General features: G+C 42.0%; 1 protein-coding gene across 3 annotated transcripts in view; it reads left to right on the top strand.

Annotated features, from left to right (window-relative positions):
• The window catches only part of col5a1 (procollagen, type V, alpha 1), a 73,963-nt gene that overhangs the window by 13,150 nt on the left and 33,234 nt on the right, over nt 1-27,579 (top strand). For 2 of the 3 annotated variants that reach the window (XM_085280080.1, XM_085280079.1), the window contains exons 2-12: nt 2,387-2,554; nt 8,192-8,405; nt 8,748-8,910; nt 20,399-20,530; nt 22,472-22,579; nt 22,692-23,072; nt 24,158-24,715; nt 24,817-24,873; nt 26,246-26,287; nt 26,808-26,870; nt 26,972-27,046. In XM_085280080.1, coding sequence (XP_085136206.1) covers nt 2,387-2,554; nt 8,192-8,405; nt 8,748-8,910; nt 20,399-20,530; nt 22,472-22,579; nt 22,692-23,072; nt 24,158-24,715; nt 24,817-24,873; nt 26,246-26,287; nt 26,808-26,870; nt 26,972-27,046 — 1,961 coding nt within the window. The remainder of the gene's footprint in view (nt 1-2,386; nt 2,555-8,191; nt 8,406-8,747; nt 8,911-20,398; nt 20,531-22,471; nt 22,580-22,691; nt 23,073-24,157; nt 24,716-24,816; nt 24,874-26,245; nt 26,288-26,807; nt 26,871-26,971; nt 27,047-27,579) is intronic. The other variant, XM_085280081.1, reaches the window with a different exon arrangement.

The raw sequence follows: 27,579 nt of genomic DNA, 5'->3' as shown, positions 1-27,579 counted from the left end.
TTTTTTCGGCCAAATATTTCTCACATTATCAATTGAGGAATGACACAGATATTGAAAGCAAATGCATACTTTAAATGAGTTAAAGTATTCTAAACTTTTTCAACTCTGGAGGGTGACCAATGTATCAGCAGGCTGATATTATCTAATTGCCAGTCTGTTGGTATTTGTTTTTATAACAGTTGCTAAATGAAAAATGAAAATGAAATCAAGAGAGAGGAGAAACACCCTTCAACCATGTTATGAGTGTTAGCGTTGCATAGTTTGTCCACCAGAGGGCACTGCACCCTCCCTGTTTGTATCGCAAAACTCTGCCACAAACACAACAAGCAGCTAACCTGAACAGAGTCGAGTAACACAAAGGGTAAATCAATATCTACACATAATGAATTTTATGGAAATCTGTTCACGTGTTTGAAAAAATAAAATCAGTGGATATTTTGAAACATATTGGCCTTAAAAATCAGTCTATATGATGATAGGTGGACCAAGTTTTCACAGGCTTTGTTCGCCTTGTGCCGCGTGACTCCTTCAGTAGGAATAGGCTCTTCTGACCTTTTGTTCATGAAGCAATAATGATGTAGAACACGAATGCGGATTAGTAATCTATCAATGAGGAAATTTGTACAAGAAGCACATGTGATATATCATTACTCTGCTGCTGAGCTCTGAAAGTAAGCCTCATTAGGTGAACCTCTGTCATCATGACTGAATGATAGACATTTTCTGGCTGCTGCGTGAGCTGCTGCTTCATTGTGAGCTGATGACAGACGAAGCTCTTTGTGTTTAGACCCTTCACCCGCGCAGAGGCTCTGTCATCCTGTGGGTTTGGACTGACAGGAATATAAGAGTAGTTATCTTTTTGACATACTCACAGGCTTGACTTGTTGGGGTTTTAAACAGATGGGTGCAGTGGGTGTAAAAGAGCTGCTATCACAAATCCCTTAACCACTTTTGCCTAATATGACCCCAGCACAACAACACAGTGTAACTCGGACACGACTTGAATCGTACAACTTTCTTGCCTTTACAAAGTAATATCTGAACTGGAAACAGATGCTTCAGCATTCTTGCTTTGTGTTCATTGCCAACCTGATGTTTTAGTAAAACAAGCAAACAAATAAAAACAGTATGATTTTTATTTTACTAATTGTAGCCTTAGACATCAGCAGCCCTCTTTAGCTAGTTCTTTGTAATGTCGGAAACATGCAATCAAACCTTCGAGGATGAGGAGGAAGTTTTTCTTTTACGAAGCCTGCACAGCTGCAGAGGAACACGTGCATCCAAAGTACTCTTAACTGAAAACCTCTGTTTAGGACGCCCCCCTCCCCCCCTTTTTTTCTTTTTAATTGATCTGCTCTGAACGTGAGTCATGTGTAATGACATCCAGCTGGAGGTTGCTGCAGGGCAATGGAGAATGCACTCAAAGACTATTTAGAGATGCCTGTTCACCTTTCTTAGCAGCCCTTTCACTCTTAGATGGATGGGACCATTGAACATTTTTTTAAACAATGTGTGTGGTCTGTGTAGACCGAAAAAGACACAGCTTTACCTGTGTGTGGGCGTGTTTTTAATCTTGTCTAGTGGGTTGGCCCTTGGTATTCACATAACAATACAAAAATGCTTTCTTTTTTTCTTTCCTAACTCTACTGCCATAACCCCCTCTGTTGTCCTTTTTTTAGATTGTCCTTTCAAAAATGAGGACAGCCTTTGATCCTCAGTCATTATGTGACCGTCCCTATAGTCGTGACTCTGTGTGCTATTGTCCAGAACCTTTCTTGGGCAATGCTTGGTACTAATGTGTGTCATTGGGTAGCTTGCTATCTGTGCATCTGGCTGCAGGAACAGCTGTTTGTCCTGGGTGGTTTTGGCATGTGACAGTGCGGTCCAGGGTCAAACCTCGTGTCACATTGTTCTGACCTAGTGTACTTCTGTGGTGGCCTGGTTACAGCTTGGACGACCGGCTTGAGAGTGTGCTAATTGCATGGTTGTGGTCTAAGGGAGGCAGCGGTAGATTTAACAAAGCAGGGAAAGAGATGGAAGGATGGGTTTTGGTGCAGCTGAAACCAGTGATCATGGGTGATCTATAAATGGGCATGTCTCTGTTTAGCGCCTAAATGGATAACAGAAATCTTCACTGAACCACAACAGTGGAGTCTCCTGCTGAGTAACTAGTGCTTCTAAGTCAGCAAAGGACAGAAAATAGATTGAGTGTGCCATAATTAAGGCTTGCTTAATATGCAGAAGTTTGGAGTTGCACAAACTCTGCAGTGGCATTGTTTTAGCAATGCGCTGGCCTTCATAGAGACTAGCCAAATGCTCCGAAGTTAAGTTTGTTGAATATGAATCTAATGTCCTTTTTGTGTGTTTCTCTCTCTCTTCTCTGCAGTGGAACCAGCAGACCTCTTGAAGATTTTAGATTTTCACAGTTTACCCGAAGGTGTTACGAAAACAACGGGATTGTGCTCACATAGAAGGTCATCACAAGGACCCGATGTGGCTTACAGAGTATCCAAAGATGCCCAGCTCAGTGCCCCCACCAAACAGCTGTACCCAGGTGAGTATATGACTCAAGGAACTTTTCATGCTGCACATGTTCAACTAAGAAGTAATTTAAAAACTTGCAATGAAGAATTTCTCCTCTTTCAAACATGAAACACATAACACTACAATAACGCCAAATCACATCAGCAATCACCTCAAGGTGCTCTATATCGTAACGCAAACACCGTACAATTATAGAGAGAAAACCCCTACAATCAGACAACCCCCTATGAGCAAACACTCGGTGACAGTGAGAAGGAAAAACTCCTTTTTAGCGGGAATAAACCTTTTTCTGCTTAAAGACATTTCCCCAGGTTTTAAAGTTAAAGTCTTACCATCTGTTTGGCTTTCGTGACCTTTAATCCTACTTCACATTAAACTCCAAATATAACGTCTTAACTTGGCTGGATAGCATTTTGCATTTGCTCCCGTCTAGCCTGTTCCTTTCTCCCCCTCCAGATTCGCAGTTTTGTCCATTAGCATAAGCTGATAATTTATCTCGACTCTACCTTTAACTTCTAGGTTTTAAAATGGCTGTGCCTGCTGTTTAATCTTTAAGTCCCCTGCAAACATGTTGACATCTTGCTAATGCATGTCCAAGTGCGTCTGTATTTTTTACTGAAACAAATTGCTTACCACGTGTGGACACTTTTAGCAAATGTTGGTAAAAGAACGATAATGAAAGTGCACATCAGATGCATTGCCCTGTAATATTTAATGTCGCAGCAGGAGGAGCTGGGTGATGAAAAAGCAGCGAAAATATGGTTGGTGGATGGGAGGGAAGCCTGGGGTTCCACTTTTCTGTGTTCTATCATGCTGACGTGGCTTTGAGTTACTGCTATATACTGTGCTGCAGTGCTTCTTTCCTTTCTCCCCTCCCTCTCCAGCGCTCTTTCCTTGCTCTTCTCCCTCCTTCTCTCATTTTTTCCCTCAAGCGTCATCGCTTCTCCCTCTATCATTTCTCCTAGACTGCTTCTGCCTTGCAGTGTTTTCTTCCTTTGTCTTTGCTGTATATTTTTTTTTTCCCCATAAAACATAAATTTAAAAACCCACAGTTTCATGACCCAGACAACCAATTTCTGAAAATGATTGTGATTGTTGCCTTTCCTTTGGCTTACAGATATAAAAAGCCGGTGAGGTCTAGATATAGCAACAAGAGAGAAATAATATCCCTTCCTGTGCGCTAAGCTTCCACAAAGTTTAGATTGGATGGCAACTCCATTCGTGGTCTTCTAAGATGCTACATTGGCCTTGGTGGATCTTTGATCCGTGGCATAACTCTTCCTAGGGGCTTAATGTAGAGCTGCAAGGCTCCTGTGGGCTGCATGCCCTTACATGCCCTCCAATCAAACAAATACTGTTCACTTTGATGCTTTATGACAGCATGTCCCCATATGAGTCTCTGTTTAGACACACATGCTGTAATTACACACATGCTACGCTGGATCATCCAAAATAACAGTCTATATAAAACAAACCAACTGGAGGAATTCACAACAGGCACCGCACAGTCTTAAGGTGCAAACAGACTAACTAGCTGTCTTTGGCTTGAAGGCTTTAAAATTCACTCGCAGTGTTTGTGATGTGGCCATCTCTTGCCTTTATGGTACAAGAACATAGAGCTAATATATTCCAGAAGGCAGTTGAGGTCATTTTATCCGGTTCTTTTTCCCCTCTTTAACTAAGTTTGCTACTTTAGTCTGGAGGTACAGTTTGAGTTATGACTTCAGTCTGGAGGTACAGTTTGCTTTAATTATTGAAAAGGTACAAAAAAGTCACACATAGAAAATAAAGGCATACAAATACAATTGTTTTGCTTTACAATAATGGTATTGAAACAAAAGCACACTAGCACCGGCTAAGATCACACCGCCTTGTGACCCCATAGCCACAGACAGCTTGTGATGATGTGTTGGAAAAGAGCAAGTGCAGACATGCACTCATTAGGCAAACATGTGGAAGAGATGATTCATTTGAAACTTCTGAGGCACCCTGAACAGAAGAGACCTTTCTTACCTTTATTAAGTGAAGGAGCTGGGAAGAAACTGGGCAATAAAACTGCCTCTCTCTTAAACTACAACCCATCAAGAACAAATAAGCATCTGAGAATTCATTGCAATGGAAATTGCAGTAAATCCCAATCTGGGCATTTTAATTTTGTCCATTTGGAACATTTTTTTCTTTACCTTCTGCGTATGTTGTGCGCCATCATAAACAATAGCCATCAAACACCAAAGGAAGAAAGACTCAGCAAATCCTAGGTTCTCTGAATGGGGTTAGCTGTAACTTAGCCTGCAAACCTGTGGTCACAACTGCTTTAGCTAGACGGCACCGACCACAGATGGCCAGGGGCTTCTGCTACAGCTTAACTCACAAGCTGTAAAAGCAATCACGGTTCTGTTGTGTGCCAGCATCCCTCAAGAGTGATATGTTGCATTCAGTGCCACATGCTACATATATAGTGGCATTTAATTTCAAGCAAAACTAGGTTGTAATCGTGTTTACTACTATTTATTTGGAAGATTTTGTAGAATTCATGGATGGACAATTAATTCTCCATGAGAAACAGGGAGTCTGCTGTGGAGAGCTGCACAAATAAGCCTATAAAGAGTTTATAGAATAACTCCAAGCTCATTGGTGTGGCCGTCCACAACAGTCATAGTTTCTCATGTGGGCCCATGGGAAAATTGCCTATCTCAGACTTAGATGTACAACATGATCTTTGAGGGCAAGCTCAATGACTCCAGAGTAAGACAGTAATAACATGTCATATCACAGCTAAAATGTTTTTTTATTATTAGTGTTTTCTTAAGTTGTACAGTGGGAGCTGTTTACATTAGAGCCACTTACTGTTATGTTAAGTCACTTCACTGTTTCGTCCTATTGCTAGGTGCACTCCTTTGCAAACAGACAGCTCTGCAAGGCAGTTGTTGTCTCTGCAGCAATATGCAGTCCCACAGGAATGCAGCTTGTCTCATACAGAAGAAGAGAGTTGGACACAGTGATGACTGAATGACCAATTACAGGACACAAAGCTTTCTACCCCATTACCTGCGTGTATGCACTCTAACAGATGGCAGACATCATCCGAGAAAGTGCCGCCATAACCGGGTCCCATGCTGACGTTTTGTGCATTCTCTGAGGCTCTGTAAGTTTTGTTGAGGAAGAATACTCAGGCGTACACATCACATACCTGTAGCATGATATCACAGGACAAGACATTCCCTCTGCCCTTTCCTACGTGACGAATAAAAGATAGATACAAACTCTTCAGCAAAATCTGGAGTAAAATGCTGGATTTAGTCTGGCTAGCTGGAGGCGTCTTTGAGTTTCCCGTGACCTTTTTTGGCCTGACACTGGTGGCTGAGATGCCAGAGTAAACTCTCGGGACTGTTGGCACCCCAGCCTTTCCATTCCTACCATGTTGGCACAGACGCACACTGACAACACGAACACACACGAGGTATGAGGTATCTCTCATCTGGTGGCCTGGAGCAGCAGGTTGAGAAACACATTCTGGTGGGGGGGTTAGATTTTCTCATGCTGGGTTTGGGTCGTTATAGTCCCAGCAGGGCAGATACAGTAGGACGATGCTTTGCAATTTGCTGCTTACACTCCACAGAACACCCACTCATTTTCCCGTGTGCTCTGGTTTCCCTTTCACCCCTTAGCTGACCCTTCACTTCTGAACAAACAGCCTTCACCAAACCACTGCTGAATCACTGCCTGAGTGTCTGACGTGGCTATTGTGCAAGACAGATGCAGCACTAAATTTCCTTAATTGTGTTTCTTTGTTCTGGTATTTCCCACTTGCATTGTTTATATCATAGTGCTTTAATTTCATGTTCACTATGCAATCAGCCAAAGATTTGTGGATCTGTCTTCCTTACAAAACGCTAACATCTCAGGAGCTTTTTTTTGAAGAGCTGCCTTCCTGTTGCTTGTCTGTGTTCTGTCTCTCCTTTTTCTCTGCTTTACACCGTCCCACTGAAGCATCTGTCAATTAAAGCAATGTTTTTCATATGATGCCAAGCAGAATTCCTGAGGGAGCTCACTGCCAAGGCATGTGCTCTCCGCATGATGCGATCTGATGCCTAGCGTTTAATGAAGGAATGATAGAAAAAGGCAGGAAGACAAGACAGGAAGGCAAACAGACGTCCAGATGCTGACAAGGCTGAAGGCCGATGGGAAAAAAAAGAAGAAAGCGAACGAGTGGCGGTAGCAAAATTCAGAATCGGTTGACTACCAAGTAGAAATGACATACGTATACGAGTATTTGCTGAAACAAATATTCTGAGCTAAGGTGGCGGTGTGGATCTGAAGGACACTACAAGGCAGACTGCTTCGTCCTTAAATAAGCTATTCATTTTCGTGTTTGCTGTGCGCTCATGTGACCACCAGAGGTCGCCTGTGTAAACAGCGACTTCTTAAAACCCATGAAAACTGCTTTGCAGTTGAAGGTTAGACTAAAAAATTGTCTTCTCTTCTCGTCTCTTCTCTTCTCTAACCCGACTGAGGTCCTCTTTTTTTCCTCCACATTGTCTGATTGGCTAGTATTACCAAAGTTTCCCCAGTTTAGTTTAGCAGTGTCTTCATATTCTGAATATGGTGGCTGGGTAAGGGGCTTTACCAGCGTAGCCACTGTAGCCACAAACCCTGCCTTTCTTTTCCGGTTGTCTGGAAATCTCTGCTCCACACATGCTAAAGACTGGAGATTACAACTTATGCTTATGTTCAGTATAATCCAGATAACAGTGGTGGCTTTAATACACTCTGGTTGCCTCCTGTTCTGAAAGGTGATCTGTGTTCCCAAATGTAGTCAGACCTTAGCACTATCTGGGAAGCAACAGTCTGCACAGACAGTTGGCAAGCTTCCTCCTTTTTGGAGGTCCTAAGAACACCCCACTACAGGAATTTGTCTGGCAGATGTTTTCCACACTGAAGCAAAATGCAGGAACTTGTGAGGCTTCTCAAAGGAGCCGAGCAGACGGAGGCCAACACATCCTCTTTATATATTTTTCTGCGTTTAAATACCACTATACTGCTGGTATTTCCATTTCCAGGCAATGTGTCTTTCATTATTTCTGCTGTAAAAATGTGTTGCTCCTCTCCAGCCCTTCATTGGTGTCTCGGCGTCTGCTAGACCCATCAGCTGTGGCAGAGGAGAGAAGCGGAGAGGAGGAGTTTGAAGGATAGTTTGACGAAGTCTCTGTGGATCACATGCTTTTGTCATTAATGCTTTTCACTCTGCGCTGCGCTGGAATCGATCCACTTTTTTTCCTCCCGCTAACTTTCATTTTACCGGCCAACCCGTTCAGATGAATCCTATCCGGTTATATTTTGGGCACTCAAAAATTTCTGGTGTTTCCGTTTGGTGCGCAAAACCAAATCTTTGATTCCACCAATATAAATGATATTTGTTAGTTTTTGTTCGATTTCCATTAGAAGCATCAGTAAAAAATAACCACACTCCCTTTAGACATCAAAGAACGCAGTCAGTCTCCTAAAATAACACAACGACTACAACCTTGCAAAAGCAAACCTCATACTTCATTCCTCTTACGATGATGAATGGTTACGGCTGCTTATAAGTCTCCAAAAAAAATAAATGTTTTTCTCTTTCTATCAAACCCACCATTTGTCCTGCCAGGTGATGTCTTCCCTGAGGACTTTTCCATCATGGCCACAGTGAAGCCTAAGAAGGGCAGCCAGTCCTTCCTGTTGTCTCTGTACAATGAACAGGGCATCCAGCAGCTTGGTCTAGAAGTGGGCCGCTCTCCAGTCTTCCTGTATGAGGACCACACAGGCAGACCCAGCCCCGAGGACTACCCCCTCTTCAGAGGAGTCAACCTAGCCGACGGAAAGTAAGTGCAGTCTTTCACCTCACTTGTACAAAACGCTTAAAAAGCGTGTCAGGCTCTACTTTTAAAACAATTTTAAATCATTCTATTAGAGTGGACCCTCACGATGATGGTAGGCTTTGACAGCAGTTTTGTTTAAATTTAGAAGTTTGGAAGCAACTTTTTGTCACTCTCAACCTTAAGTGTCATTGACTGCGTAACCTCACTACGCTACTAACAACTAGGATTTGAGATTGTATTTCACTTTGGAAGACAGAGATGGATAGATTCGAATTCAAATGGACAAACACAAAAAGAGGCCTGTAATCCAGTAAGTGTGTGAATTGATTGTACCTCCCATTCCAGGTGGCATCGAGTGGCCATCAGCGTGCACAAGCAGACCATCACCCTCATTCTGGACTGTAAAAAGAAGACCACACAGAAGTTACTCCGAAGTCCCCAACCAGTCATTGATACCAAAGGAATTATAGTGTTTGGAACAAGAATACTTGATGAAGAAGTCTTTGAGGTAGGCGTTAAACTCAAACTTTTAATCCGAGCTTTGTATATAGTATAATTTGGCAAATTTGATGGGTCATTTGGGACTGTTTGCTTCATGGACTGCTGGCTTGCCATTTATTCCAGGTTCAAATTAGCTTCAGCTTTTGCTGTTTTCATGTTGAAAGGCTGTATGAAAATGAAAAAACAAAACAAACAAACAGTGCCTTTAAACAGATGATTTAGGCCCATTTCTATATAATCAGACTCGTCCTTTTTAATTACAGCACAGACACATGTGGCTGTGGTGCCAATGGTGGTCATCCCCAGTCCCCAATTCTTTTGAAATACTGCTTGAAATTGGGGACTGCGGGAGAGGCCGCATCCTCTATAGAGATATTTGGCTTGCCCTAGTCCGCCAGCATCTGATCCTCCTGCCACCCACTCTTTCACACGCACACAATCGTAAATCAGACTTAATTTAAGGTACCACATATCCCACATCGTCCGCAAAAGAACTTGGTGTCCTGCAGTTCCCTTCTGCTGCCAGCTGTGCTAGATTTGCTTGCTGCTCAGTTCATCCTCTTTTGCTGTTTCAAAGTGTTGCCTTATTGTAGCTAAATCTATAATCAAGCTGTTATAGTTCTCTTTGCGGCTTCACGTCTAGATTCTTTGTTTAAAAGGGCTATGACACTTCGCTTTACAGAGGTTTTTCCACAGGCAGCTACTTGTTTCAGTTATTAGAATAAGAGCTTTATTCCTTCCACCCCTTCTCTTCCGTTTATGCTTAATAAAGATAGGGAGTCAAAAGATGTATGATAATCTGACTGGTGAGAAGAAGCTTTTTGTGCTTTATAATACCTGCAAGTCCCTGATATGGCTCAAAAAGTGTTTGTGCACTATGAATTCATTTGGACAGTTCCTGTAAGAGAGCTTTTGTTGGGTTCCTGTAACAAGTTTTTGTCTGAATATGTGTGTCTCTTAAACCTGACCCCTGTGTTTGTGAGGAACACAGACACACACACAGACACACCAAAATATTCTGAGAGGCACAAAGAATAGTGTTGCCTTTGTCCCTTTGGAGTTGTGCTTGTTTAAAAGAGGGGATTAGTCTGCGAGGCCAAAGCCCTCAATAATAATTAGTAACAGAGGCTGACTGATGTGACTGATCCTTAGCCAGCTGACCTTTAACCTTACTGTTACTCAGCCGTATCAGATGAAGAGAAAGAAATATGACATCACTTCCCTAGCCACTGTCGCTAAAGTTTCCCTGAAAGACATGGACAAAATTATAGCCTTGTAAACAAAATCGAGTTTCTAAGTAAGAGACTTATCTGCAAAATGAACTCTACATATGAAGCTTTTTATCCAATGTTGCGGGGAAAATGTGGTTCATGAGGGAAAAAGGGAAGGATGCCAATTTTACTGGTGCACAAATAAAGATATCGTGTCATCTGTTTATATGTCTGCATTCTGTGTTACAGCCATTATTTCCCCTCTTCAGCCTATTAGCTCACAGCTGCCAAAAAGATGACGGCATTTATCCGTTTGTAACTCTGCTCTACTTCTATTATTTGCCCCTAGCATACAAATCAGGAGATCGGGGTGATAGTGGAACAATTAAATCTTAGCCAGCAATTTTAGCGGCGGTAACAGTTCAGTAGTTACCGTGGGAACGGACAGATATTTTGTGGGAGATGTTTAAAGCCCCCCCTGCTGTGCGTCTGCCAGTTAGGAGACAGGACAGGCTCCAGTGCTGCAGAAAATGGAAATTATGCCACATAGTTTCCAAATTATGCTCAGGTTGCACTCCTTTTCCTCTCATTACTCTCTTTGTAGTTTAGTCTGATCCCGTGTTGACTTTTGCCAGAGCTGGTTACCCCCGAGAGCTGGTAAGTGTGAAAACACAAAATAACATATGTGATTTCACTGTCGGACCTTTACATTAGAGTCTGGGGATTTCCAGGTCAATTTCTTCAGAAAACTGCAAACCTTTATTTTTATTTTTTGCACGATACTTAAAAAGAAAACATAATTGCTGGTAATTGCTGATTTATAAGAGATTTTAAAAATGACATACTTAATGGGTCCTAAAGGGAAAGTACAACCCCGAATCACATTTACATATTTTCCTTCTTGCCTGTATTGCCTCTTAATCCATTTCACTTGTTTTGGAGAGAAAAACATGAAGTGAAAAGATTAGGATTTATCACACTGTTAAATCAGAGTGATTGGTGATTGGTGCTATACTTCTTTTTTTAATGGAGCCTTTCCTTTGCATACAGTAGTAAGAAGAAAAGCAGTACTTATATGCTTAGGTGGTTTGTGGTTTGGTTTCTGACAAGGTTTTTGTGGTCACAAAGAGCCTGTCTGTCCTCTTGCACCACTCTATTTTAGTTGCTTGGTTAAGGGTGCTATGTTTGTATGGAAGCCCGTTTCCGCCACTAAATAAAAAAAAAAAGCTAGTATCCATAACTCGAAATTTCGAGTTATTTTCTCGAAATTTCAACTTATTAACTCGAAATTTCGAGTTAAATTTCGAGTTAGCTTTGCCAATCAAAAATATACACCTGGAAGCATATGGCGCAGAGGAACGCGCACTCAAAAACGGATCCCAACAAATTGGCGCTTTCGCGAGTATGTTTGCTGATAGTAACACCATGTGATTCAGCTAATAACACAGGGATTTCATAATTTGTGAAGCCAGGCTGAGAACACTCAGCAATCTGTGCATTCACGACTGGATGTAATACCGGTAGCTTAGCTGTAGCATTTGTAGCTGAGGGCCTCAGCTTCCGGGTAACGAGGAAATGACGTCATTCATGTAGATTACGGATTGGCAGCGCTAACTCGAAATTGCGAGTTGCTTTTCTCAAAATTTTGAGTTAATAAATCGAAATTTTGAGTTAATATGTCGAAATTTCGAGAAAGTAACTCGGAATTTCGAGAAAATAACTCGAAATTTTGAGTTATGGATCCTTTTTTTTTTAGTGGCGGAAACGGGCTTCCATAGTGTTTGCGCTTGTGCCAATAAAAAGTGTGAAGGGAATTAAAAAGATTTTTAGGTGTGCAAGTAAGCAAACTTTTTTTGGAACCAGGTACAGTAATTGGTGCTGTTGCAAACTAATTGTAATCTTTTGTTTTTTCCCTTTTTCTCTATGATTGTTGTTTGAATGCTATCAATTGCCGCCATTATTCAGTATAAGCTGCTTTATATCATAGGTTAAAGACCCTACAATATTAATGGGAAAACCCTAACAATCACATGACCCTCCTATGAGCAAGCACTTGGCAACAGTGAGAAGGAAAAACTCTCTTTTAACAGGAAGAAACCTCCTGGAGAACCAGGCTCAGGGAGGGCCGGCCATGTGTGAAATATCTTCTTGAAGTTTTCACTTGTTTTGAGATGATGACCATGGATCAGTAGAGCTACTCCTCATACACTGAAATGCGGAAGTGCAAGCATAAAGTTTTGTGTGTGTTTAAAGCAGATTTAATGTAAAATGAATGTAATAAAAATGACTACACTCATTTTATCCATTAATTTGAAAGCAAGTCAAAGATCGCCTTGATTGTTGAAATATTGGTTACGCTGACCAGTGTCACCCCTGAGATCATCATTTTGTGGTTTAAATCTGCTTAAGAGTGCTTTCCACAGCTATGGTCTTCTCATTAGGATTAACAGTTCTTTGATTCAATGAACAAACTCCCTGAAACAGCAAATGAGAGTGTAGCCTGTGTAGCATTTAGCTTGGTTGACATAGCTAGCTAACATGAGGTCTTTTAGAAAGTTGTTTACTCTCATACCCTTACATTCTCTTCCTCATATTTTTTAATTTCGATTAAACCTTCACTTATTTTCTGTTATATGTTTAGCTCCGGAAAATATTCACACAAGAGTTAAAGCAAGGTGCCGTTTTATGTTTGGGAATGCAACCTGGAATGCTGACCCCTGCTGGTCTTTGCAAAATCTACACAAAAGTGGTAGACTGGTCATTCTAAGAGAATAAGCGTGTCATCAACCAACATTAGATTAAGGTGTTTTGAAAACTATCAAATTAACATTAGCATAACAAAATTGCAATATAAAGAGTAGCTAAATCACCTTAAAGGGTACTTCTCTGACAGATATACCTGTGGGTACAGATTAGATATTATTGTTTCTCTGTTTGGATGTATTTCTAGTGTCTCTTTATCTCTGCATGAAAGACTCCAGATTCTAAATGTACCCCTGATTTCCTTGTTCAATGTTGTTTCAAACTGAGTTAGCCAAGAACAATCAGAGATAATTTAATACCCATCCCTTAGTTGTAAGTAGCATTCAGTGAAATGGCGACCTGTGGTTGGTCTGAGGTAACCTAAGTGGGACAGATGAACCACTTGGCCCCACTCAGAGTTAATCCACAGGGGAAAGCGGTTGAATTGAAGCAACTGAGGTGGAGATGTGCAAACACAGCACTTCTTGTCTGGCCAAAAGCACAGACAGCAACTTCCATGAATGTGGACAATGATATGGTGGAGTCTTTATCACAGAAAGATATATTCGGCCTGTTATAGGGGAAGACATCAGAGGGAAGTTTTGAGTGTACAGAAAACAAAATAATGTTCCGAAATGAGAAGGGCTGGAGGAGAGGGGGAGGTCAGAACAGGAGGTGTGGGTACAGAAGCCAAAAATGTTGGGTCATTCGCTGGAAAGAATGAGGAGTTCTCTCCCCAGCTGATGTCAGTCTTGGAACAGGAGCCGCACCACATGACATCATCCAGAGGTTTCCTTGGTATCCGCTGATAGGCTGTCCCAAGAGCGAATGGGAGGGTGAGTGTTAAGTTTGGTAGGATAGGTAACAAAACAGAAGATGATTACGCTTTAGATATACAGAAATAAAGGATTAATGATGAAATGAATAGGGAGGGTTAAAAGTAATAGGGTAAGACTAAGGGAGCAGGGGAATGGGTCTGGAAGCCTTCAGTCGGAGTGGAAAGAAGCAAGTTGCGGGGCCCCTGTAGAGCAGATAAAGCCAGGAAAAACTAATAAAAAAATGCAACACATGAGCTTGATGCTCATAATGAGCTTTAATATTGTCATGGCCTGATGGGTTTTTACACATCCTGTTTTCCCATCTTCACCTCAGGACTTTCCTCCATTTTTCCCTGCCAACATCTTTATTGTTCACATGTTTCAGTCATCTAAGGTAAAGATTTGACAGAATGAGTGATATTTGCAGCAGACTTTGCAATCTCCCAATACACTTTGAACCCTTTGTCACTCAGTTTTCATTGGTCAGTTTGAGTGACTTTGCCAGACCTTGGCTTGGCTCCTGTGTTATTAATTTTTTTCTCAGTTAATAGTTTCAGTAGCTTTAGTAAAAGCATTTCAGTTTGTGGCTCTACTGTTAAAAATGTACGTGACCTCAGATTTCCATTGGGTGTCAGAAAGCAGTAGCAGTTTGTTCAGTTTTTCTAATGCGTGGATAATGGCCTCTCTTCTTTTGCCCCATTAGAGGAGGCCAAGAAATTTGATGCCCTGCTTGGGTCTCCATGACTGCTTTGTATAAAAAAAATTATAAGTGGAAATTTAGGTTCTTCCACAAAGAAAAGAAAGGGGGGAAAAGGAGATCCGGCTTCAAGTGGACAATAAAAGTGGTACACATAGTAATTAATCAAAGCATTACAAAAGTGTGTCTCTCATTTACACTGCTCATATATTACACAGGACTTCCTAATGTTATAGAAACTTAAAAAAAAAAAGTAACCCCAATCTTATGTGTGTATGCATTTTCCCCCCTACTCAATATAATTCACTAGTATAGTGTGTGCTGGGTCATTTTTTCTGTTAGGTTGACTGTAACACAGTCAGAATTTAATGCAGAGTTTCGCCCGGGGCTGTCTTTGCTCTACAGAACTCCAAATGAGGGATGAGGGATTGTACGGCGTATCTCACCATGTGAGCCAGGGACCAGTGTTTCTGGATAGATCATCTCAAATGATCTCAAGGTCTCAAATAACCCTGAATTGCAATGTAGAGAGCCCTCAAATCCCCTGTTCAGAAGTGTGATGGCAAATTAGCCCTTGAGCGCAGACACTGAGAAGGCCACAAACATGGCTGATCAACATATAGCTCAGAGAAAGTTCTGTAACTACATTCCTAAATCCAATTCACTCATCTTACACTCTGCTTTCTGAATTCAAATGCATTCTGCCACAGTATAAATCCTTAATCCAAAGACGCCATGATGTTCAGTTTATATTGAAACTATTTCTATGAGATGCTGACTGATCATCATGATCATTTACAAGTCAGAAGCTAGTGGCGCTGTCAGTCTTTTTTTTTTTTACATTTACATCTTTGTAATGGCATTTCAGTTCAATTAGATTAAATTTTATTTATATAGCGCCAAATCACACCTAAAGTCACTGCAAGGTACTTTATACTGTAAGTAAAGACCCTGGAATAATACAGAGAAATCCCCAACAATCAGATGACCCCCTATGAGCGCACACTTGGTGACAGTGGGAAGGAGAAACTCCCTTTTAACAGGAAGAAACCTCCAGCAAAACCTCTTTTTGTTTAAACTTTCCCAGATGCAACCAGTTGCGGCAGATGCAACCAGTTTGGGTGAGGGGTGGGCATAAATGGAGAGGGCACATATATCATGCAAACTCCAGTGAAATGCAATGCAATGCACAAAACCCAGCCCCTAAATATATGATAAAGTTTAATCAGCACTTGAAAAAAGTTCCAGCAGAAAGCTTTAGCTAATAAAGAACTCAGTGTATGATGCTGAAAGTCCTTACTGAAAGTTTAATTTACCCAATCACACAAGTACTTATATACCTAACATTACACTATGATGGCAACTGTGGATTGAACCACCAACCTTCTAATTAGTAGATAACTGTACTCCTTAAGCCACAGCTGTCTTTGCCTTTACTGTGGAAAAGGGTTGTGGTTAGTGATATAACTTTAAACCCCAAGTATATGGACCTGGATCCTAGTAGCCACTTGCTCCACATACTTATGTCTTCACGTGCTTCTTTGCATTATCTTGTCCAAGGTATACATCCTGCTTCACTGAAAAAGCACACTACTCTGTACATTCTAGGCCAGACATCACTATCCTTGGGATAGATGGAATTTCCCCGGATAATTAAGATTTTCCTTAACTCATGTCAAAAGTTGATATTTCACTCCCTTTTTTTCTCCGTGTTATTCCTTTACTGTGTCAGCAAACCGTGAAGTGTGCCCTCAGCTCTTTTTAATGTAGATTTCAGCAAATGCCCAAGCCAAACGCCCTCCTAGGTGAGTGAAGCGGTTTCAGCTTTCCCAAAAGAACAGGAAATGGGAATATGCCTTCCCGCAGTCCATAGAGATGTGGGATTAAAGTCTTATGTGCAGTGAGTGTCGCAGGGGCTGGGAAACTAAGGGTTAGAGTGACACGGGACATCCAGAGGGAATCAAAAAACTGGGCAGCGACAATGAGGTGGGGGAATGGTTACTGTAGGGGGCTGTGTTGTGGATAAGTGGGGCCGGCAGACAGACATGTTGCTGTTGGCAGCAGCTCTGAGGACTGAGATTGGACTAGAGTCTGGAGGGGAAAGTGGATGAAAATTCAATTGATGTCTGACGACGGTTTACATTTATGCATTTTGCTTTAGTTTTCTGCACGTGCGTGTGTCTACACATATACTTCTATACCTACATGTGCGTGGTTATGTGACTTTCTATGCATGTGTCCTTTCTGATTTATTTCCCCTATGCAGCGAGCTGACCTCTGCAGCTTGTTGTTTGGTTTTTGTGGTCAGGTTGGACAATGCCCAGACGCTGGGGCTGCATGTGAGTGCGCCGGTGTGGGCTGGCAGTGACACCAACGCTTGGCTCGGAGCTCGGGGGTGACTGTGGAAATATGTTGGGAAAGTAGCGCTCCTTAAACTGCAGCAAGACCTCCAAGAGTTACATTCTGCTCTTTGGGGGCCACCTACTCATTTTCCTATGCTGACATCTGATCATAAAAATGATGAAAACTCACCTAGAGTTTTTCTTCTTTTGACTGCTGCCTTTGTCTCCTGTGAGGTTTAGAAGGTAAAAAGAACCATTATCAGATGTCCCCGTGGATATGTGAACATAATGAGCGTTGGTTTGTGCTGTGTATTTCGTGGTACGCTACTCTAAGCTTGAGAAGGTGCAGATTTCATGGGACACAGTGCCTGCCCCTCCACCAGCAGGGCGGGGGGAGTTGCCTTAGGCCCTTCCTCTAATCAAAATGCACCTCTTTTGGTCTATGCTCACCTAATGCTTTAAGTATGTCTCTGTGTGTGCAAGTAAAATGAAAAAGACGGAAGAAGAATATGTGTGCATTGGTAACTGTCCACTTTTAACCTCCAAACATAGCCACGTTTACTCCTGTTCATTATGCGATGTGATGATTTTGAAATGTCACCAATATTGATTTTCGTTCTATCCATCGCATTTTGTAATTCAGAAGACGGAACACAATGAACTTGGTCCACCCTGCATGATTGTGGGTCAGATACAAATGGAGACAGATGTTTGGCATTGTGATCACCAGAGCACTCTCCTGCCCCCATCTGGACATAAGCAGAAAAATCTAGCAGTGTTGTGTTTCGGGAAAAAAGAAAAAAAAAGAAAATAGGGTGAGCTGGGGAATAAAAGCTTAAAAGACTGTGTGATATTTTATTTAGGAAAACTCTGAAAAGATGAATTTTTCAGTGGCATTGATCTGTACGGATTTGCTCCCATTCCGCATTCTTGCTGCGAGCTGTGGCCTTGCGCTCTTAACATGTTATGTGCGTGCAGGTGTCTTTCAGCGTGAATCGTGTCCAAGTGAGGCTGGCTGTCGCTCACAGCCACAGGCGATGGCTTTAACACCAGAGCTCGACATCAGGCGAGCTCTGGCGAGGAGCAGAGTCGTATTTCAGCGGAGTCTGGGGAGATGCTGACAACTGCAGCCCTGTTATTGTCTGAGAACTCTGCCTTAAGCACTGCTCTGATGTGCCACATGATGCTCCAGAGTGAAAAATATCACTGTCCCTCCTCTAACAGGAGAGCTGATTGCATGTGTTCTATGGTTTCACCCAGCGTTTGGGTGTTATGCAATAATACCAGGGTTTTTTGGTTGTTTTTTTTAACCCTTTGTCTCAGATGTCAATCACCTCATTTCTCGGGGTCACATATCGGCTCCTTGTGATGTGACTCGTGAGGTGAAGAATAATCTATAATGTCCTGTTAACCAATCAGCCTTATTACACGCTGAATGTCTGACTCTGCAGTTGCACTGCCGTTTCCCCTCGTCAAAATTATGGTGACACAGCCCAACCCATTTGCACTAATGGAGTAAATTCCTCATGCTCTAATGGGTTGCTGGACTAAGCTGGGCATTCAGGGCCAGAATTCAAAATGAGAAATTTAAGCATCAGCATACGTCTGCGGTATAGTATAGGGAACATTTAGCTCCTCCCCTCTAACTGTAAAATAGTAGCTTATGCAACATTTGGCTTCAGAATCCGTGGAGTGACTTGTGGTGAAAAGAGGCTCAAAGACAGGAAATCAGAACCAGCTTTAGTGGTTGCCATGCCGCCTCGAGACTTCGACAGTAGTTTTACTGTGAAGGTGTGCAGCTTTCAATGTCGGTGTAGAAAACAAAACACACAAGAAAGCGGTGGACTTACTATTATCACATGCCTGGCAATTGAGGCTAAAAGTTAAAGGAGGTCTTATACAGATATGCAACTCATAAAACAGCTGAAGTCATAGTGAGAGCCTCATTATAAACTCTAGTGGAGGTTGATGGATGTCAGCCTTTTTTTTTACTTCTATCCCCAGCAGGGCCTGTGCAACAGTATACTTTTCTACCTAGGCAAGCAAGGACCTCTTTCTTTCTTCTTTCTGTGTACATGTCACAGATCATTAAGCGCCTTCTGCCATGGTGCTCTACGTGCTGCGAGGATGTGCTAATTAAAGCTTTGGTGTATGATTAATAGTCTCGTCTTGGAAAACTTAGGTTCATGCAATACCACTTGTGGCCATAATGTACCCTGACATTCCTTTGGCTGCTGTGGCAGATGGAGGGGGGAAAAAAGAAAACAGAGAAGTGCAAGAATGGCATGTGAATAGGAAAGCGGTGCAATGCTCCAAATGGAGGGGGCTATTTTGCTGTAGAGTGGGTTTATTTCTTATTGAGTGTGACCTCATTTCAAACACTGAATTCCCATCGTCCCCTGTCAGCGCAGCTGCGGCACACTGCTCCGCTGAAATAAGAGGGGGCATTGCGCTACAGTGATACCAAGTCTACCCTCCTGTAGATTGTGGCTTCAGAGGTGGCCATTTGAAAGCTTCAAAGTCCATAGCTGGGAGTGCTGTGTAATGGCTCCTCTAGTCCTTCTGTTTTGGAGGAAGAGACTGATTTCCCTGCATCCACTATAAAGTCCAGCTATAACATAAACCAAGGATGGAGCAGGAAACAACTTCTAGTGAAGTGTTTTGCAAGGGTTATTAAAGGATCTGAGGCAAGGGGTACTGAGTGGTATGTTCAAGCAAAGCAGTGGGATTGGTGCACTTCATTGAACTCTCACTGGTTAGACCACAAATGCAATCCATTTATGCATGTCAGTAAAGAAAGCTCATTTCAGCTGGAAAGACATGTTGAGGGTTTTTTCTTTTTCAACTTTTGGCAATTGAACATAATTAAAAACACTTCATCCTCCGTGGCGGTCCGTTCCCATAGCTGCGTCGCTTCACGATCCTCCTGCCTCCTGGAAATATATTTGTGTCAGCTACGCTGACATCGTGTTTGATTGATGTGGAATGACATCACTGAATTTGGAATTGCGACCAGGACATGTTTGGATAAATGCAATACAAGGTTTTGGTGCCATATGAATTCTTTTCAGAAACATGTGGGAAGCACACCCAGCTCCCTATGTAGCCTGGGGATCCTTCTGAGCCTTTCTCTCCCTTGTTCTCTCTCAGTAATTTTCTAGCAGCCTTCTCTGTTCTGTCTCTTTTTTAACTTCTCTCTGTCTTAAATCTCTCTTCCTCTTCTTCTGTTCCACAACTGCATGTCCACTCAGTGTATACATAGATATACACAGAGCTCTTATCTCTTCTGATCTAGTCCTAGCTGCAGGTCTGCTCATGCACATGCCTTACACAATCAGTTTGAAGGTAAAATCACTTACAATTCACACAGACTGAGGTCAGGCTTACATGTTGTGCTCCAAACATTTGATCTTGTTTATTGTGTTGCTGTAACTCTGTTCGCCTGACACTCTTAACTCTGATGCAAAATGGCATTCTTGGACCCTTGACAACGTTCTTCATCATTTAGTCACCCTGAGATTCCCCTGGCTTGACCTAGTTTCTTGACTGCCTGTTCTGCAGCAATGTCACATTTGCAGTGTAGATGCTTTCCCTTTTTCACCTCACAGGTCACACAGTGTCATGCATTGCTTCTGTCATTTTCATTTGTTTACTTATTAGCATGCATGTATGTTTGGGTTTCTAGGGAGACATCCAGCAGCTAATGATTGTAGCAGACCATCGTGCTGCCTATGACTACTGTGAGCACTACAGCCCCGATTGTGAAGTGCCATCCCCTGACCAGCCACAGAACCAGGACCCCGGCACAGACAACGCTGTGAGTAACATTACTTTTCTGCTTTTCAAATCATCTCTGGCTCCATGTTTTATTCTGGCACTCCTCTAAATTATTTTTTTATGGTTGGCTGGAAGAACAACCAGCAGATTCTGATCCTGTGATCCAAGCCTATGAGCAGCAGTGTGCTTTGTAAGGAGCTGGGATAAACAGTGTGTTTAGAGCTCAGTATGTGAAAACGAGAATTTTAAAACAAATTCTAAAACCTACTGGAAGCCAGTGTAAAGAATATAAAATGGGAGTGATGCTTGCTCGATTGTGGGAACCCGTTAATAATCTGGCCGCAGCATTCTTTATTGCTTGAAGACGTGAAAGAGATCATTTATCTAAGCCAGTAAGCAAAGCATTACAATAATCTAAGGACGATGAAAAAAATGCATGAATAATTTTCTCCAGTTCCAAAAGAGACCATAAGTTGCAATTTAGAAATGTTCCTTAAATGAGAATAGCAGGAACAAGACATGAATTTTACATGTGAGTTGAAACCTAGAGAGGATTCAAATATTACACCAAGGTTTGTAGCACTGACTGATGTGAACAAAATGAAGTAAGAGCCCGACTGATTTGAGAATATATATCACAAGGAGATATAATCATGTCTTAGTCTTGTTGACATTTAAAATAAGGTAATTATTAAAGAGCCAACCAATAAACCATGGACTAAGGTGAGCAGCCTGCACAGCTGGTGAGGCTTAAAAGACATATATAGGTGAGCATCATTGTCATAGAAAAAGCTTGAATGGTGCTTGAATTGTGATAGCAAAAGAAAGGATGTAGAAAAAAATAGTAAAAAAATAATAATGTACCCAGTACTGAACCTTGTGGAACCCCACAGCTTAACGAAGCAGTGTTAGAAGAGAAAATGCTCGTCCATGAGAAAGAAAGAAATGTAATGCAGAGCCAGAGATAACAATGATGTGGTTTTTGTAATTTTGCCTCTGTACAATCCCAGAATGTATTTTAAAGCCAGTAATCAAAATGTGCGAAAGTCTAGAACTGCTGGATGTCAACAAACGCTGTGTTTCCCATGAAGATGTTAGTGTACAAAAAGCTATGCATCTAATTATACATAAATGACAAAAAAAAATCACAGGTTTCGTCCAAGTTTTTTTTTTTTTACTTGTTAACCAGTGCATAAGTGTAAGTGCAGCTTTGTAGGCTACCGCTTACTAGAAGCAGTTTTTGTAGATTCTTTACATACAGAATGAAACTACACATTATAGAATCCAACAAAAGAACCACTTAGTATTTTCTTGCTGGTCTTACTCATGGAAATGATTAAACCATAATTGTCTCTAATACTCAAATCAGATCTTTGCTGGATCCTGTGCTGAAAAGAGCCTCTTGGCATTGTGTAAGAAACCTGCAATGTGCCAGAGGAAAAGTGCTGACTGGGAAGAACCAAGTTATCAGTCTATGCATTTACTTAATCATGTTTAGGAATGATGTGGTGCCTGCCTAAGCTTGCATTCATGCACTGTGTCATTTTTCCCACTGAATACCAATATACTCAGTGTGTGCTAATTAACGGGATGTCAAAGAAGTGTTACAGGATGAACAGGAAGCTCTTCCTTTTGACTTTTTGATTTGCCCAGGGCCCTGTTTGTTACACAAAATCTTGCCCCTCTGTTTTCCTTTTTTCTAAAGATAGGTGCTGGAGTCATTAGGAAAACTATGTAAGAGCAATGTGTCATTCAGTCATAGCAGTTTACAACAGGCAGATACAGTGTGAGCTTTCCACAAGGAGGAGGAACTCCTGTGTGCTTCTGATCGATGGTCGACCGGTTGTACAAACATCAGCCAGCCAGAGGCAATAGCGCAGTGCAACATATTTAAAAATCATGTTGCTAATAATTGATTGCCAATCTTTCTCTCTCAGTCATACACTCTCTTAATGCTGGTGGAATGTTTTTCTCCCTTTAGAAGAAAGCGGAGGACAGCTACTATTATGAATACCCTTACTACGATGATTTGGAAAAGCCTTATGACTCAACTCTTGATTCTGAGACAACTGAGACAACCACAAAAGAGGTACCATTTCATGTTTGCTCTAAATGCCCGCATCTTATACATAACTGTATTGTTTCTATGTTACTACAGTAAAGCATCCAATGCCAACGTCCCCCTCCAAATATCTTTACAGGAGACAGAAGGGGACAGTCTGATCACAGGGGGTGAGATTTTGAAAGGCAGTTCGACTGGCACCGACTGGACCTCCATCTCCACCGGCTCATCCTCTCGCTCATCCAGCAGCTCTTCAAGTACTGATACTGGAGGAGGAGAAGATGATTACGCATTGGGGGTCACGTACGGCACCTATGAGGGCTATGACGACTACTATGACTCCACGTCTTCACCTGGTGGCGTTGATACCTCTCGAAGTGTCACCATCACCGGCATCGGCACTGGGGGCGAGCTGGACCTGGGAGCAGGGGGAAGGGTTGATTTGAATGCCGGGACTGGAACGAGGGTCATCACCACTGGTGAAAGGACTACAGTCACAATCTCCAGCAACAAAACATCAGTAGGTGGACATTAATCATGGGAGTTAATTGTTGCCAGTATTACTGCACACCTTTATGAATGGTATTGTACTTTGTATATATTCATTTTATTTTCTTTGTTCTTTTAAAAAAACTTTAAGAAGTTTGTAGCACAGGCAAAGTCAGACAAAGGTAGGGTGACAGAATACACAAACATGTATGTAGGAATAGGTCATAGATAATAACTACTGATTTGTGAATAATGGGACATAAATATAAATTGGGCTTATTATGTAATATTATATTACAGTTTATTTCTAACTAACTAGGCGGCTCATTCTCATTCAGTTGACATAAAACCTTTTTGGGGCCTTCTTGAAAGAAATGTAAAGAATGTAAAAATAAGGTCAGAGGTCAAATGTGACTAGATAGATAGTAAAGTCTACAATAAATAAACAAAAAAGTTAATGTAAAAGTGCACAGGTGCCTAGTAAGGGTCTGAGAAAATGTGCAACAGTGATTAAAAACAAGGAAAAGTAAAAATGAAGCATAGATTGGATGCAAACTATAGTGTGATGTTTAGAATCTCCATGTACCAGTATCATTTCCTACATGCTGCCAATACAAATGAAGGCAGTAGAATTTAAAGCATAGTTTTAAAGATAAAAGATGTTTCATGAAAGTTTGACCTTATTTGACCTTGACTTGAGATTCAAAGTTAAGTGATATTTATGTGTGTAAACAATAGCAGTAAGAAACATGGTTTTAAATAGCTCTATGTAGCATTATTATCAGCATTAAATCTATTGACCTTGAAGGATAGGTCAGAGGTCAAACTTGTCATGATATTTTAAATCTCTATCCGATACTTTTATACGCTGACACACCACAATGGTAAGTCAATTATAATTAGATTGTCAAATCAATACGTTTATCTTGAAAATGTTGGTGGATGTAGGCCCAATGTTAATGGATTGTTAACACCACCCCACTCTACACCCCTGCAAAATTTGATCAGAATTCATTCAAAACTTTTCGAGCTATCATGTTTATGGATGGAATGGTATTCAAAAGGCCACATTGCCAGTTATCCTCAATTATTCTGTCCTGTTAATTGTTCCAACAGGCAGGAGCCTCCCACGATGACTACGGATCCTACGGATATGACGACTATGACTTTGACAGGACCCACACCATTGATGGAGATGGCAGCAGCAGCAGCAGTACAATAAACATTGGAGGTGGAGGCAGCAGCAGCAGCAGTACTCTGAACATTGGAGGTGGAGGCAGCAGCAGAAGCACTACTGTGCACGTCAGTGGTGGAGGTGGTGGCAGCAGCAGCAGCAGTACTCTGAACATTGGAGGTGGAGGCAGCAGCAGCAGCAGTAGCACTACTGTGCACGTCAGTGGTGGAGGTGGTGGTAGCAGCAGCAGCAGTTCCACCATCACTCTCGGGGGTGGAGGAAGTTCCGTGTCAGTGGGAGGCGGCTCAGCCAGCGCAGGCACCGGAAACCGAGGGTCCATCTCCACCGGCACTGGCCTGGATGTGGATGCCTATGATTACACGGAAGAGTTCAATCAGGAGGACCTGAAAAACTATGACGGAGAGCTAGATGAAACCTACGATTACGGCACAGAGCTGCCTAACATAGGGCTGCCCGCTAACACTCAGGATTATGGGCAGGTGAAATTAAACAGGATACACTGCAGAATAAAAATAAATCATAAAGGTGATGAAGATAAGTGAGGGTGGGCTGACTTTGTTTTTGTGTCTGTGCTGTGTAGGGTTACGGAGCTCATGGTGAGAAAGGACAGAAGGGAGAGCCTGCTGTTATTGAGCCTGTGAGTATGACTGTTTGAACAACATACACAAGCAGCAGACGAAGGCTCCGTTTGGGCTCATGGGGAGGACATATGTGTAATCCACATCTAAACACAAACTATCCCTTACTTCCTGAATAAGGCTCCATAAGCCACACAAGCTCACCACAGTCATCTGTTAGCATCCTCGGACGAGGCCTTGCTCCTGGCTGTTCATCGTGGCTAAACCATAAACATTTGTTGTAGAGCCATGCGGCAATTGTTAATAAGCTCTACACACGGTGTAGGGAGCGTGTAATCACAAGGGAAGTAAAACCAGGAAGAACAATAGGAAGTATGAAAGGAATTGTTCAATTAAAAAACCTAAGACAGACACTCATATATATATGCAGGTAACACTGTGAAAATCTCTTCCTATATGGATATATATGCCACAAAAGGTTTGCATGTATCTAATATAGCACCAGCTGTTTTACTTCAAACAGAAGTCATGGAGCTCCACCAGGCATACCTGCCTCTGTGACTGAGTGCCTTCAGTGTTTACAGAAGGAGTTCATGTTTTTTTGAGTCCACTTCCTTAATGAGCTTTTGTGTATGCACACGTATAAGCATGCTGGAACACACATACGCAACCTCCCAGTGTGCTTTTGTCCCTTTGCAACATGCAAAAAGCTGTGAGGTAGAAAACTAAGAAAGCTAAAAAATGCAGGTGACACACAGGAATAACTGCAGGGATTGAAGAAAAAAAAAAAAACAACAAGTCTGAAGGAAGTGTTTAAAATAAAAATGCTCTGAAGGCAGCTTGAACTTTGGAGAGTGGGCAGAATTTTAATCTCAGAAAACAAAAAGCCAAATTGCTACCACAAGAGCAAACAATGTGGTATTTATGTAGCTGTAGAGCTGCACTGATGCATCTGTTAAGTCAGATCCTTGAGTCTTTGAGACATTGAAATGAGATGAACTGCTATTATTGCCTTTTCAGTGTTACTGATCAGGCCCTAACTCAAACACTAACCCTACACTTAGACTGAACTAATTCCAAAATGTTCATAGGCATGGCTAAACTGGCTTTATGTTTCCGTTTGCATGTGTGAATAAGTTTAACATCCCCACTGATCTGATTAGCCCTTAACTGAACTTGTCCGGGTAGGGGAAGCACCTCAGGATGGCTTTGCCTGTTGTTTGCAGCCACTCTCTCGTTCTCTGTGGATCGACTGCAAACACAGCTGCAGTGACAGGCATGCATGCACATGAGTCAGCAAAGATGAGAACATGATGAAGGGACAAGTTTACAAGTGAACGTTTTCCTGTGTATTGTACTCAAGTGTGACAGTGTTGTTTGCAGCCATGTGCTTATGAATGAGGCCTAATGATTTGTGCTTGTGTGTTTCAGGGAATGTTAGTGGAAGGTCCGGCTGGGCCTGAAGGGCCAACAGTAAGTCAATCTTCCTGTCTCTTAACTTCCTGTGTCCCCCCCCCCCCCCCCCCCCTCGCATCGTAATCGCTGCCGTTTTTCTTGGCAGCCGCTTGGTAAAGAAAAGCCAATAGAGCTTCCTTTCACGCATTCATTGTTTGTCTGCACTACCAGAAAATTCGAGTTTTAATGCTTTGCTGGCTCCCGATGCAAAAAGGAGTGGCCCGAGCAGTTCCCCCAAAGCGGTTTTTGGACTTGATTAGATGTCGAAGGAACGTCGTCATTTATTTAGGAAGATTCCTTTAATACAGATTTGCTTTGACACCCTGCAGATGGAGTCCAGCCACTGAAGCGTTGCACTACAATATAAACAAATAAGAATACCCCACAAAGATTTACAGCTTCACAGCCTCTCTTATAAAATATTGCCACATGCACATTCCGTTCTGCTGTATGTGACCATTTTGCAAGATGAAGGCAAAACCTTGTGTTGTATTGTGTGTATATATAGAAGTTAAATGAGGTCTTCTGTTTAAAATAGGGTCTCCCTGGACCCCCAGGTGCTTCCGGCCCACCAGGCAGTCCTGGAGATTCTGGAGAGAGGGTAAGGTTGTTTTTTGTTTTTTTTTATGTCCTAAACATCACCAGAGGTTTACAAATACAAATAATAAAACACTCACTTGTGTTTGTAATTTCCCATCTAAGGGTCTTCCAGGTCGTCCTGGTCTTCCTGGTGCTGATGGCCTGCCAGGACCTCCTGGAACTGTCCTGATGCTGCCTGTAAGTAAAATACAATTCTTCTTCTTCTTCTTCCAAAGTCAGAAATTCTAACTTAGTGCTTTAATCCTTGTTTAACCTCCTTTAAGACCAATTGTTATTATTGACACCGTGTTTTAGCGATAACTTATACAATGAAGTGGAATAAAGGGGGTTTCCCATCAAGCCATTTATGATGAGCCTAACCCTTACGAGTAGGGGTGGGTTTTGATAATCGATTTATCGATTAAAATCGATTCTGGCTTGGATAACGTAAAATCGATTCATTAAAATCCTGAATCGATTTTTTAATATAAATTTATTTTGCCCAAAATGCCAGAATCTCAGGTGAAACCTTACAAAATTTCAACAACCACCAAACAGCTAAAACAGTAAATGAGAGCAGGAACACGGATTCTGCACATAAATGTAAACACAAAGCGCAGACCCACGGACAAGAATCAGTGAGATGTCGCCTTTCTCACCCGACGGCACGGACACGGTCGGGGCTGAAAGCCGACAGCTCGCTGATTCTGATGTTTCGGCGGGTCCGCGCT

The sequence above is a fragment of the Mchenga conophoros genome, linkage group LG7, assembly GCF_057382185.1.
Source record: "Mchenga conophoros isolate Kocher_MC1m ecotype Shallow Benthic linkage group LG7, M_conophoros_male_GT1.1, whole genome shotgun sequence".
NCBI lineage: Eukaryota > Metazoa > Chordata > Actinopteri > Cichliformes > Cichlidae > Mchenga > Mchenga conophoros.
The sequence above is the reverse complement of the archived record's forward strand: the minus strand, read 5'-3'. Positions and strand labels throughout refer to the sequence as shown.